General features: G+C 38.3%; 1 protein-coding gene across 6 annotated transcripts in view; it reads left to right on the forward strand.

Moving 5' to 3' along the window:
- SFXN1 (sideroflexin 1) overlaps positions 1–14,859 on the forward strand; it is a 35,281-nt gene that overhangs the window by 12,842 nt on the left and 7,580 nt on the right. For 4 of the 6 annotated variants that reach the window (XM_080400766.1, XM_080400765.1, XM_080400764.1 and 1 more), the window contains exons 2-10: positions 59–233; positions 878–1,048; positions 3,690–3,788; positions 4,850–4,925; positions 6,014–6,099; positions 7,350–7,477; positions 7,999–8,048; positions 13,378–13,427; positions 14,322–14,369. In XM_080400766.1, coding sequence (XP_080256892.1) covers positions 70–233; positions 878–1,048; positions 3,690–3,788; positions 4,850–4,925; positions 6,014–6,099; positions 7,350–7,477; positions 7,999–8,048; positions 13,378–13,427; positions 14,322–14,369 — 872 coding nt within the window. In that variant the 5' untranslated portion in view covers positions 59–69. The other 2 variants (XR_013930262.1, XM_080400767.1) reach the window with 2 other exon arrangements.

The following is a 14,859-nucleotide window of genomic DNA, read 5'->3' on the forward strand; positions in this document are numbered from 1 at the left end:
AGATACATCGTGAAATAAATGGAGTTCTGAATTGCAAATCTTCATGTTTTCTTTGCAGAGGTTTTGAAGATGTCAGCAGATATACCATTAAACATTAATATCAAGGATCCCCGATGGGATCAAAGCACTTTTGTTGGACGAGCCAGTCACTTCTTTACTGTAACAGACCCCCGGAATATTTTGTTATCTGATGCCCAGCTGGAAAATGCAAGAAAAATAGTGCACGATTACAGGTATGGCATTGATCACTTCTACTGCTGGCCCCAAAAAGTCCATTCAATGATGAGTCCATACTTATATATTTAAAAGGAAATATTTAAAACTCTCTATTCATTGCACCACTCTTTCTTCTTATTATGGAGCTTGAAACACTTTTTTTTTAAAAAACAAATTTGCTAATGAATGGGGAAATTATGTCATCTGAGAACACCTATTAAGTATTCTGAAATACAGAATTGTCTAATTCTGAAAATAGGTAATAATGACAATAGAGTTTAAAACTGCCTCTTAGGTGTTATGTTTTTGGGAGAAAAAAAGTTTCTTAAATACTTGCAAAGTAAATTTTCAAAGTTTCATGCTAATGACTCCAGAGATTTTAGCTCTACATTTTAGGTCTAAAATCCTGGTACAGGTTTGAGTAAGTGTGGTGCTGGATATATTGACTCAGCCACTATAACCACTGCCAGGAGTTTTGATTCCTTTTATTTCACCTGTCCGTTTAAAAGCTGAAAATCCACAAGCTTATTATGAAGCTAGATTAACTTAGTATGAACATCCCAAAATCCTCTGATGCCATATGTGTCACTGGAGGTTGCAGTGTTTTATAACAGTTGTGTTTTTTGCTGTTGTCTTGTTTTGTTTTTTAACTTGTCCCAAGACAAGGTATTGTGGCACCTGGCTTGACAGAAGATGACTTGTGGAGAGCAAAATATATCTATGATTCAGCCTTTCACCCAGACACTGGTGAAAAAATGGTCTTGATTGGCCGAATGTCAGCTCAGGTACCCATGAACATGACTATCACAGGTTGTATGATGACCTTTTATAGGTAAGTGATGGCAGTATAACACATAAAACATTTGTCTACAAATTAGATAAGTGAAAATCAATGTTACTGTCCAAAGAGCATTTTAGAAGATTTATAATAATTATTTTTAAATGTAAAATTTTGCTTCCTTTTCTCTTTTCTCTCTGCATTCTCTCACACTATTAATGGTTTCCTCTAGAAGTAGTTGTGAGATAAGCCCTTAGCCCCTCTCCATCACCATCCCACTTTTCCTCAAACTGGGAAGGTTGAACGTTCCAAAATCCCATCTGTGTAGGAGTGCTGTGTGGAGGACAAAGAGGAGGAGATACCTGGGAATTTCTAACCTTAAAGATCTGGCATGTAGGATGTTCTGTCTGCCAAGTGAGTACTCAATATGCCTCAGTCCATCAGTCATCAAGTTTCTCCAGCTCCTGTTTGATCTTTCCATTTCTTGTATAGTTCTTGAATCACCAGTCCAGGGAAGTCCACAGCAGAATCCAGTATCATCTGTTAGTAGACTCCACATTAGAAATATTTTCCTGACACAATGTTTTGTTAGCAAGAAGTGGTGGGAGGTTCAGAAGAAACAACAATAGTGGTTTTGATGCTGAGATGTTACAAATTCTTGACTCACGCTCCAGAAGGGCACAGCTATTTTGAATGGTGCATATATACATGTGTGTTTTAAAAAACAGTCAAGAATATGAATAAAACCATCGGTACAGCTGCCCGTTCACAAGCACTTCTTACTCTTTTATGCATGTCCTGTTATTATCTGTAATACTTAGGGCACCTTTGCATTATTGGTAGTCACACAGATTCAAACCTAGGTTATTTATTAGCCTTGAAGATGTTGGTTTCTTTGGACCAAACCCTCAGCAGTGCAGACAGGATTGTGTAGATGTCCTTAGATGATGCACTGTAGCTTCCATCTTACTGCACATCACTGTGTTCTGGTTATTGCTGGACACTGGAAGAAGCAAATTCCTTGTCATACCTGTGAGGGCTCTGGGGTGTGCAGTAAGGCAGTGTGAGTCATGCCTAAGCTTTATAGCAGGCCTAACATCCTCTGCACACTGGTAGCAAAGGAACAGGAGATGAGTCAGGAGAAGAGTTGTACGTGCACAGGAAGAAAGGAGGAGGAAGAACAGCAATAGTGACAGAAAAAATCCCGCTAGTTTATCACTGTTACTTTGGCATCTCATTCAGATACTGGAAACCAGAGGGAGTAAGGACACGCTTTCAGATCAATTTTTTGCAGTTTTGCAAAGAAATAATGTATCTTCCCATATCAGTACCAAAGCCTCATGATAGACACCCACCTTCTGCTCTAGCATCTCCTCTTTGCCTTCATTGGTACAACTACCGTTTCTTCTTTAGCACTCTTAGTTTCCATCTCAGCCCTCCAGTGAGAACCACATTCCTGTTACAGTTACTGCTTGTGTTACTAAATAATTCGTTGCTGCCTGTGTTATTAAATAATTGACTTAAGTATAAGCATTAAAGTCCTATGGAAAGTTATTTTACTTAGCGGGAAATAGTTTTCAGTAGCAGCTGTTATTTTTGGTGGCATGGTTCCCCTGACTGAAATTCTAGAGGAGCAGAATCTTCAGCGGTGTTTGCACTGGGGGCAGTTTGTGGTCCAAGTACACAAACACTTTTTCCCTGGTACATTCTCCTAGCCTCCAAGTATTTGTGGATCAGGAGCTTTCTGATCCAGAGGTAGGGGTTTATTTAATAGTCCTTTGTGGATTTCTTTTTCATAAGTTCATCCCCTTATTTAGATACACTACTAGTTTGAGAGAAAAAGCATTCATCTCTCCACAGGACAGCCCTGTACACTGTGAAACAAATTGACTGGCATTTGTTACTTACCAGCATAGCCATTTGTAAAATTACTATGATTATATATTGACAGGGACCACATTAGCTTGTTAAATGGGAACTCTGCAACTTGAGCAGAATATATTTTTTCGCTGCCCACCACCCATGCTTACAAGTTAGTACCTCTTTGTCCTAAAGACAAAATGTCTGCATACTGGCCGTGGCATAATTTATGAGGATTCCTTAGAGCTCTTTTTTTTTTTTTTTTTTTTTTTTTTTTTTAAATTGATGGCTGATCATATGGTTCATGCTGTACTGAACCAGATTAACTTCTGTGCTGTACATGTGCTTGTTAAACATACAGATGTTTTCATGAAAATAATTTTTCATTTTGTAATTAATTGTCTTTTAATAGAGTTCTACATATGACTGAATGTTTTAACGTCACAGGGATTTATTAAAGCAATGGCATCATATTAGCTTTCTGAAGACTGAGAGGATAAACCCTGTCTCCTAAAATCCGCCTCTCAGTCACTTATGGAGCTTCCAAAGAGAACTAGCAGACTGTAAAGCTATAATAACCCTGGAAATATATTCTAGAAATTAGTGTTTCATATTTCTCTGTGTGTTTTTTAGAGAGGCTTGCCCTAATGCTTTTGTTATTGCAACAACCCTTCACCCCAAGTGAACTTTGCTATTGAATTACATGCTTTTGAGTTCTATTCTTAAGAGTACTTTCATTATCAAGACATGATTACTGCTTGCGCTGGCTTTTCTTCATTTGCCATCATTTTCAACTGTGTTTCTAAAAATAATAATAATAGTTTCTCTTTTCAAGAACGACACCAGCGGTGGTTTTCTGGCAGTGGATTAACCAGTCCTTCAATGCCATAGTCAATTACACAAACAGGAGCGGTGATGCCCCGATTACTGTCAGGTCAGACACTGAACCACTTCTGATGACTTTATAAGTTGTTCTCTGATGTACTGGAACATGGTTGGGCTTTAAAGTTGGAGATGGTAGAGGGATAAGTTTTTTCATCTATGCTAATTATTTGATATGCACAGATGAGAAGCCTGGGAATGATAGAGGCGAGAACTCCATTTCTGTCATTAAAGATAGGCCTAAGCACCTTGATCATAAGCGTAGGATTTAATAGGAGTCTGTGTTGCATGGCTCAGTCAACCATTTGAAAGTACCTCAGAGGTTTGGTGTTATATCTGGATATTTCTAAGTTGATATTTCATGTGGACCTTCAGGTGTCTCTGTGCCATCCTATCCGTGCCCTGCAGTACAGCTCACCACACTCTGTGCTTATTTACAAAAAAGAGGACTGACCCTTCAAGGAACTGATCTGCACAGTATTCAGTTCTACTTGAAGGCAAAGAGAGAGTCTAAATAGGTGCAGAAAGCTGGAAATCATGACTAGGAAAATGTGATTGCAGTGCTTGACTTTCTGGTTTTGAAGCTGACTTGCTTATAGATGTCTGGGAGAAAATAGTGGATTCAAGGATATACAGACACATCCTAGCTGGGAAGTATGTGAAGTATGTTTCAGGGCAGATTGGGTTGGATTTGGGTGTTTGCAGCATAGCTGGTCTGCCTGTATGCGTTTTGGTACAGTTGATTGTAGACATGGCCTTAGAAATCCAAACTGATTTTATTAGTTTAAGCAATTAAGAAATTAAATACAGAACTAAATCCTCAAGGTGCTCAGTCAGACACATGAGAAAACGCTGAACAGATAGCAATGCAGAACCAGCACAACCTGATTCAATGTTAAGATGTTGCTTGCATGTGATTTTTACTGCTGTGAAAGAAAAGTGTTTAATTTAGTGTCCCATTTGAATCTTCCATCCACATGTTATTGCAGTATCACAGAAAGGTCTACTTCTTAATTTCTTGGGGGGGCATAACTACATGTGTAAAACATAAGTTTTTTTGAAAGTGAGATAAATGTAGTTGTGCATGCAAAAACGTTTTTATTTTTGTTTCAGCCAGCTGGGAACAGCCTATGCTTCTGCTACCACAGGTGCTGTCGCCACAGCTTTAGGACTTAATGCACTGACAAAGGTATTGCTGATTTTTTTTTTTTTCCCATTCTTAACTAGACTTTGGTGTTCTGTCAGATGCTAACAGCTCACTTCTTCTGTGTATCTTGTGTCGTGTTGTGCACAGCTCCTAGTATGGAGTTGTAATGGCCCTGTGCAGCTCCCTTCTTTAGATCTCAACCTTATTTTTGCCCCGTGTAGATGGTTTTAAATGATACATATATGAGGAGGACAGGCTGCTTGAAATACAAACAGCCTTGTGTTTTGTTAGTACAAACTGTAACTAATAAGGTACCTTTTTTGCAGTTTCTTTTTTATATGTCAAAGTATCTAATAGTATTTGAAAGCTAATTGGGGTGGGTATGTAATTAGAGCAACATAGACTCATTATCCCATGAACTGTGTAGCTGTGTCTTTAAGGTGCAGTATCACTTCTGCAAACGTGGACATCTACTCTACACTGGCTGAAGAACTTGTAAAGAGGTGTCTCTCTCTACATGCAGAAAACTCAAATTATTTAAACAAGTGCACAACGCAGTCAAGAAAAAAAAGACCAACAAGAATGTGTTTTGTACCCCACTGCTTCTGCTTTAGCCTACTGGGAATGGTATAGCATTGAGAAGTTATTTGAGAGACTATTCTAAGCAGAGTAATTCAGACTATACAAGCCATTCACTAGATGCATAGCCTCCATAGTCAGTGCCTGTAGATGCAAAGCAGCTGGTATGGGTGTCGCTGGCTGTGACCTTGCCAGCAGAGACAGTAAATTTGAGGCTTGTTTAATGTTGCTGTTGGGCTGACAGGCATGATCAGGAGGTGACACTTCTCTGCAGTGATGCTACTAAATTAAGATTGTTTTTGCCGGTCTCCTGCCACTGCTCACTCTGAGAGAAGTATTTATGACTTTTGTCTTGTTTGTTTGTTGGTTTACCTCTGCCCCACCAGTGAGTTTGCACTGAATTTAAATTTAAAGGAAATAAGTCATGTCTATCGTTAGCACAAGAAGCATTTTAATACAACCATTAGGAAAGAAAATGATTGTGTAAATTTTTTTCTTCTTTTTTCTTTTTTCTTTTTTCTTTTTTTTTTCCCTCTCTTTGTGTTTTACAGCATGTCTCACCTCTTATAGGGCGGTTTGTTCCTTTTGCTGCTGTTGCTGCTGCTAACTGCATTAATATTCCACTAATGAGACAAAGGTAGGTAAAAGAACAGAGATCACTCATTCTAGAAGAAAGGATGTTACCGAGTTTTTAGATCAGCATGTTACTAAATAAAGCCCATTATATATCTTTAGCTTGTGTCAAGACATTGGAAAAACCTCATGCATGATCTTGTTTTGATTGGTTGATTGATTGATTATGACAGGTATAAAATAGAACATCCTCATTCTCTTCAGATAAATATGCATAGAATTCTTCAGTCTCAGATCTCAGAAACTTGATCACATGGACCCTTTAGTACAAACTCCGCTTTGGAAAAATTCAGCCATTTCAAAAATGCAGCTTCAGATCCCACATGCAGAAGGTAGTCATAGAAGTCAGGCTGCGCAGTTCTGTGAAATCATCTGAGATGACAAAAATACGCACTTTCTGAGAAACAAAATTCCATGTGTATTCTGCTTTGACTAGGACTAAGAATAGAAGTGGAGAAAAACAAATGGAAAGCATCCCCTTATAAACACAAGGTTATGGGCAGAAAAGGGAATATTTAAAGTTTGTATTAACAATGAAATTCAAGCCATAGTAGTATTTTACCTCTTATAAAAGATGATGAGAAGAATAAAGGCAGTCCTCAGTATATCTGCCCTTCTGTCTGCTTCTCTTTCCCCTAGAAGTTCTCCCTAGTATGTGAGTGTAACACCTAACCCTGCACTTCAGCAAAGGATCTAATAGAAAGTAATAGTTACAGAAATTTAGTTTGTTTTCTGTGTCCATTTATACTTTCAAATATGTTCTTAGTGGTTGAAATGAAAACTCAAACTGGAATGCCAGAGGGGAATTTCCACAAAGGTTTCTGGTTCAGTTCAGTGAAACCAGTCTTCCTGTATTCCCTGTGGTGTTGTCTGTCAGAAAGGACAAACTACTTCCCAAGAAGTCCAGAAAATTCCTCTTTTCTGAATTGCTTTTTGAAGGAACCTCTCTCTTCTGTGAACTACAGAAATAACGCATCTCCTTTCTTCCTGCTTGGAATGCACATGACCAGGCTTAAGCAGCAATTGCTGTTACAGATACTCAGCTGTTTGCTTTTCAGAGTATTTTACCCCAGATCTTTTCTCTGCCCTTTGAATTTTTTGTGCCAAGGAGTGTTACAAACAAGCTACCTTGGGAAATAAAAGAAAACCCATAATTCTTATAATTGAGAATTTTAAGGAGACAAAGATGAGGTGACAGGAAAGGTGAATAAATGCATGTCAGTCACTGATTTATTTTTGCCCCCTGTTCAACAGGGAACTCAAGTTTGGAATCCCCGTCACGGATGAGAATGGAAACAGACTGGGTGAATCAACAAAAGCAGCTCAGCAGGCAATTACCCAGGTGGTTATATCAAGGATTCTTATGGCTGCTCCTGGCATGGGTAAGAATAACTGCTGTCATGTGCAGCTCCTGATTATCAGTTCGTAATGTGAGGGAGAGATTAAATTCTGTATAAGTGATTTTTCTCAGAGGCCAAATTGTCTTACACTTATGCAGGCAGCTTTTACATTTCTGTTAAGAAGTTCCACAGAGAAACGTACATTTCTTACTGTGAAAACATCCACAGTGTTACACTGAGGTGCAGCAGAAAAGCACCTGGGATGCTTTTGCAGAAAAGATACAGGTAGCAAAGGAATGGTAGCAAATTCTGCTTGAGTGGCATTGTTTTAGTGAAGAGTAGGTGCCTTAACCAGTGCCAGGGTACTGAGCTCAGGTTTAGTTACATGTGAAATTGGGAGAGTTTAGGTCTGTAAATACCAATCCAGTATCTTGAACTGGCAATGTGAAAGGAAAGCTCAGTGAATGAGAAGAGGATGTGAAAATTGTATTGGTTAATCTTAACAGAAAATTAAAACAAAGTGTCTTTTCCTCCAAGGTTAATTTTTTTTTTCTCATTTGCAGCAATTCCTCCCTTCATAATGAATACATTGGAAAAGAGAGCCTTTTTAAAGGTTAGTCTTCGATAATCTTTGTATATGTATTTAATATACTCAGTTAGTATTTTCATGAATTTGAAATACTTTGAGTCTTCATATTTGGCTCCCAAACACTCTTAGGAAGACGTCACTGCAGAGCGTGATTTACAGCTGTTGCTTTCTTTATGCCTTTCTTAGAGAGGGATAGCTTGGTTCTTTTTATCACAGTGTAAAATAAGAAAATATAAACTTTTTTGTTATTTTTATAATTGTTCTTAAAATGCAGAAGTCCTCCTAGTAAATAAACCTTCCTTGTACTGAGACTTGGAATACAGTTGATAAGAAAAAAATATTGAAAATTTTATTATTTTTTTTTCAAGATAGCAATAAGGAGGCTTTGCTTAGCTGCTGTAGTAGCAATTTGACTTTGGAAACAATGATAGTAAAAATCTCTTTTGAAAATGGTCCTTTAAAATTTACTGGATGAGCAAGTGCAGAGTAGGCATAGAATGAGCATACTTTGTCAAAGATTACTTATGTCCTGTATTCTGTTGATGCTAATGTAGTGTGAAGTCAAACACCTGGTGTTAGTAAATATATAAACTAAATCGACATTATGCACTGTGTGCACATGAGAGGGTAAAGAACAATAATGAAATTAATTATAGGGTTGTCTAACACAAGAGAAATAATATTGAGATGAGGAAGTCTATAATTCTTTACCAGTAAAAGGAGTTTCATCTTCACCAGCTGGTATCACTGATTTACTTACCAAGTAGCTCCGGGCAGTCTCAGCCTGGGGTTCCCACGGGTACCCGGAGGCAGTCTGTCTCCTTCCTGATAGAAAAACCTAGCCAAAAGAAAACGTTGTCTGAGTCTCCAGACCCTCCCTTGGAGAAGTGGTTTGGGTAGGGACTGGGAGGGCAAGCAAGGGAGGTTGCCTGAATTTGTTTGCCTAAGATAAAGTTTTCTAAAATATTAAGATTCTATTTCTTATTATTTCTGCCTTTCATTTTTTTCTTGTGCAGAGTTAATTACCCAGTTACATACACCATTTGAAAGTGCTTCTGTATATATAAATGAGGCATTCGGAAGAGGTCCCAAGTGTCTTCCAATTTTAAAAACTGTTTTTCCGTGAAATGCTTCGCTTCTCCCTTGTTAACAAAAAACAGTAGTGCTCAGAATATAAAAACAGGAAATGCTGGACTTTTGGAGGGAAAGTCAGCGTGTGCTGCTTTTATCTCCTGAAAGAAGTGAGACTGCAGCACATCCAAACACACGATTTGTCTGCAGCATAACGAGTCCTATGCTGATTTGGCTAATTCTTAATTGCTTATTTCTTTTGACCCATACCCTGTTTGCAGAGTAGCTTTAAGCAGCTTGTGATACTGTTATGTTCATGAGAATGTGTTACCCAGAACATTATCCGTTGTTTACCAAAAAAAAAAAAAATCATAAATTTCAAGCAAAAATTAAATGTATTTGACATGAGAGAAATATCACAAACACTATCAGATCAACTGGCAGATTCATGACATTGGTGAAGAAATTGCAGCAATCCTCAGGGTCTGGAGATAAATATCTATTGTTTTTGTGTGGTGTAATCAACATAAGGGTGTTGTGAATTTTTCAGATCAGCAAAAATGAGCGATTTCTTCAGTGACTACTCAGTGGTCTTTGGTACCATCATGACCATTTATGCTCACCTGTTCCTCCCCCTCAGCCTCAAAGACTGTGAGTTCAGGTGAAACACTGCTCTGCAGGTAGTCAGTGGTAACACTTGGTAGAGAATAGTATTAAAACCAATAAGCTGCATTTTTAACAAGCAGCTTCTGCATGTCTTCTTGAGGTTTCAGAAGCACCATCCCATTTGAACTACTCCAACACCATCCACATCTTTACTAACTCATTATTCTTAGCCTTTGCTTCGCATACCATCACTCTTGAAAATAATTCTTGTATGCTTGTTAAAGCCTATTAACACACAAGGCCAGAAAACAGGCAAATGGTTATGAAATAATGAAGAAAATAAAATGGTGCTCTGCAGTAAGAGAGAAAGAAATGCTTCTGGAATGCTGGTCTCAGTGATAGCAGGTTATCATGTTCTGATATTTGAAATAAGATGTAGGTTATGTATTAGTAATGTATTCATCCTCCATATTCCAATATTGTTTTCCACAAGGACGTTTTGATGGTAACATTTAGTATGAATTAACAATATTCCCAAAAGTTACTGCTAGAAAATGACTCAAGAGGTTTTTTTTAAAACACAAGCACATGCCTGAAAAAGAATATTTCTTGACTTGAAAAAATATTTTTTATATATATGTGCTCTTGCTATAGGCTTTAGCCGTGGCTTTGGCTGCCATTTATGTGATTATGCAGTGTAGTAGTTCCTCATTAGGCTGTATAATGTCTGTGTTCTTTATCCCTTCCAACATACACTTGACTAGCTCTTCACACAACCAAGTTACTTCATCTGCTGCAGCAGGATCCATAAACAACCTTGCTCTGAGGCACAGCATTTTATAATTTATTTTAATTACAGGTAACCTTTCTCCTAAGGAAAGAAATTATTTTTTCATAGAAACTTCTGAAAATTCTCATCAACACTGAAGTTTTAATTTATATTACTACTCTTACAGGTTCAGCTACTGTTTCTCTCCTGTTCTACACACTGTATTAACATTCAGGTTGATTACAGAGATTTCCTTATATATCCTTAAAACAACCTCCTTGGAGACAAGTATCTATTGGTTTTGTGCAGTGTAATCAACATAAGGGTGTTGTGAATTTTTCAGATCAGCAAAAATGAGCGATTTCTTCAGTGACTACTCAGTGGTCTTTGGTACCATCATGACCGTTTATGCTCACCTGTTCCTCCCCCTCAGCCTCAAAGACTGTGACCTTGGGGTCTCTTAGTCTGCAACTAAAATCTGTATTCAAAACTAGAACAGAGAGCCTTTTTTTTTTTTTGTAAGCATCATTCTTGAATGTCTGATGCCTTAGAGTCCTCCTTGCATTCCTAATTTAACTGTCATTTCAGTTATTCTGTGGTTTTGTTTTTTTTTTAAAGCAGGCATAGCTAGCCTAGGAAAACTGACAGATTTTGAGTTCCAACAATGAAAGGAAGCAGTCAGAAAAAATACGGATTTTGTTTGCTTATCGTTTCTCCATTTTCTCTCTTTGCGGTAACCACTAAAGATGCCATAAAGACATCTGGAAATTAAATCCTAATTCATTGGGAACTGCCTTCTTCCAGAGTGAAATGATAGTTCTCTAACACAGTAAATTCTTCTGCTGTCCTGTACTTTCTCCATTTTCTGTCTTTGTAGGGATGTACAGCCTGCATCTGAGTTTTGCTTTATTGTTTTACATTGTTTCCTGGACAACTCCAATTCTTAATATTGACCTCCCACTGTTAGAAGTTTACCTCATCATCTTTCTTGATTAATTCAGCGTGGTAACATTCTTGAAAAATAAAGGCTGTAACTCAGATCAAGTACCTCCTTGGCAAAAAATGTTCCAGCACATGAAATAGATGTTGTTTGTATTGTCTTTACTAGTAAACACCTCTCACTCTCTCTCAGATTAATGACACTCTCTGATAAAGGCATGAAAACATCTATTACTCTTATGATAACCTCTAACAGTCTTTTCAGTTACAAAATCATGTTTGGAAGTATCTTGGGTCCCACACTCATACTGCAACATGCAACAACCCTCTCCCTTAAATCTCCTCGGAGACTGAAATCATTTGCAGTACGGAGTTTGACATGTTCCCAGATACATGTAATATTCAACCAGTGCCACAGTCCTACATCCCTTTCACTGTCAGTCACACCGTCTCTTGTCATGAACTCTCCCAGCATATAAACTATAAAGTATTTTGAATGAATTTATCTTATCTGAGAGTCAAATGAAAGTGTGTTTAGTGGAATGCCAGAACAGCAGAGCACTGCTGCATTCACCCTTTATCCTTCTTGCTGTTGCTGTCTTTTTCCATTTATCTGTTGTTGCAGGTTATTGCTGAATTGCACGGTTCTTCCTGCACTCATTTCTGGATTACAGGTTGACTCAGGGCGGGGGGGGGGGAGAAAAAAAAAGATAAACAATCTTCTACATAATTTCTTCTCCCTCAGGTTCTGTAGAAAATTCAATCCACACAGGCTTGTTTTCCATGCCTCTTACACTGCTGTGACCTTCCTTAGAACAAAGATTTGTCCTGCTGAGCTTCCTGAATTTCTTTTTTCTGTTTCTAGTCTCAAATAGAACCACCTTTTGTTCACCAGTTTCCCCTCTAACTCCTATATCTTGAGAAATGCTTCTTGCAGAAAAAAAACACCATCTTTGTTGAAAGCATAATCTACTTTAGCATGTGATTTTTAACTCATTAGGTGTTTTGTTTTCAAATCAGCTTCCTGTTATCACAGCAGTTGTGTATGTCCTACTTACTGCAGACACTGATTTTATTGCAGCAACAGAAGGCCGTTGCAGCAGTGTTATTTAAACAGGTCTGAGTTTATTTTTAGTAATTAATTACAACTAAAATTCTAACATGGGAGGGAAGTGGATTCCTAAATCATTTAAAGGCCTACAAGAAAATTTACCGTATTTCTTGCCATATGTTCAAGTTCTGCAAAAGTTGCAGTAATGAGGAATATGTTAAAAATGCATTTGTAGGTTATGTGTTGCTTCCTCAGGTGTTTCCCCAATTCTTCTCCCCTTTTTTCCTTTAGCGAAAGGTGAACTCTTGCAGAGCTGGAGCGTGTCAGACTGTGCTACAGGGGCAAGTTCCTGCATGTCAGAGCAACTCATAAGACAGGAAAATGGGCTAAGCGAGGCAGACTTACGTGTTTCCTTTACACCTCTCATTTATGGTTAGTGGCTGCACATGCTGTTGCTCACAAAGTAAATCTCCAGCTGGAAGTTAAAACCATTTCATGTAGCCAAATAGACAGTTGGAGCTGTAACCAGATCTTGCTCTTGCAAAAGTCACTGTGTCCTTAGAAGTGTGGCAGCATCTTGCACTTGCAGCACCGCTCCAACCTTTGCCTGTGTTGGTAGCTACCGTGGGCTTGTGTGACTCAAAGAAATGGCCCATGTACTCAGGATCAGGTTGTAAGTAAATCAATCAACAACCTAGTGTAGTGTTTAAGGGACATTTACTCAGGATAACATTGAGATCACTGGGAATTATTACTTTTCAAAGAGCTTGAGCTCTCAGATTGGAGCTCAGCATTAAGGTGTGCTGGTAATTGTTTTGCCTTCATCATGTCCAGGAATCTTTAGGTGCAATCTCTCTTACAATACAAGCAGGAAAGAAAAGACACCATGCTCACTATGTGTGGTTTGTTTTTAACAGAGGTTTCCTTGGATGAGTGCTCCCATTCAAGTTGGATTAGTTGGATTCTGGTAAGTGACTTCTTTGGCTTGTGCATGCTATTAAGAGAGACTTGTAGGGTTTTTTTGGAGAAAGTAACAATATTTCTGATTTGTTCAAAGAATAAAAAGTTGAGAGACTGGATGAGGATACTGATATGGAAGTAACTGATGATACATGTAAAAAAAGTAATTAGTAATGAAGAAGCAGCCAAGAAAACGCAGAGGGAGGGAGAAAGAAAGGGAATGGTAAAAAGGCATGTAGCAGCTCGATTTGAAAAGGTGCTTTGGCTGTTACCTCCTGTAGAGGCTGAATTCTTGAAACATTTTGTTAATGGAAAGTTTTCATTTGCTGTTGTCTAGCATAAAGTTGGCATACACAACAATGCAAAACATTGGAAGGACATCAAATTATTGGGTTTTTTGTTACTGTAGTAAGTTGCCAGTAGTCTTACTACTGTAGTCAGTAAGTAGTTGTCACACCTTGCCCCGGCACAGCCACCAATCCCCCACAAGGTTTCAAAGGTTCATCTACTGTTCATGCTGTTTCTTCATCCTCTTCAGGCCAGTCCACCCTGCTTCTTGCCTCTGCTGCATCCTTCTCCTTATCTCTCCTACATCCAGGGCAGCTGCTGCTCCTCCTCCTCCTCCCTCTGCTTCTTCCAGGTCTTTCATTGGCTGCTCCTCTTCCATGCCCCTTAGAGCTATTTAACTACTTAGTAGGAACCAGCCCCAGCTGCACCTTATGCACATCACTTATGCACATCAGCCAACCCACGGCCCCTGGAAGCCAGCCGACAGCTGGATGTTGTTAATTAACCCAGCTTCATTCCTCTACAGCTTTCTGCCTAGAAGACCAGTCTTAAGGGTTTTGAATTCTCTTTTAGCACCCTAAATATTGTAAACCCATTTTTTTGTCTCCTGCAGTCTTGTGTTTGCAACACCCCTTTGTTGTGCGCTATTTCCTCAAAAAAGGTATGTATTCCTGATACATTATTTTTACTTTACTGTTACACTTCCAGATGCAATGTACTGCAGAGACAGAAACAAATTGTCATTGCCTCCTAGAGCATACAGTCTTAATTCCCATATAACAAGTGTGATAAACATGAGAATATTCAGAAAAATAACTGTGTTACTCATCAGTAATATATAAAGGCTGAATTAAGCTTGAGATGCAGCTACCTAGTAATAGTGAATGAGAGGTTTGGGTGAGTAATTTAACCATACTATTTCAAGCTGAGAAGTTTGAGCTTAATAATACAAAGTTAAGAATCACTGAAATGATTCATAAAAAAGGCTAATGTGGGCCAAACAATGCATTCATGTTCTGTAAGGTTATGGCTTCCTTAAATACAGTCAGAGCCCATTTTGTTTTCAGCTGGGAACTCCTCTGGTTATACAGAGCAGCACTTGATAATACATGCTTATTTGTAATTGAATTAATATTTTCCCAGAAAGACTT

The sequence above is a fragment of the Falco punctatus genome, assembly GCF_963210335.1.
Source record: "Falco punctatus genome assembly, chromosome: 8".
NCBI classification, from domain to species: domain Eukaryota; kingdom Metazoa; phylum Chordata; class Aves; order Falconiformes; family Falconidae; genus Falco; species Falco punctatus.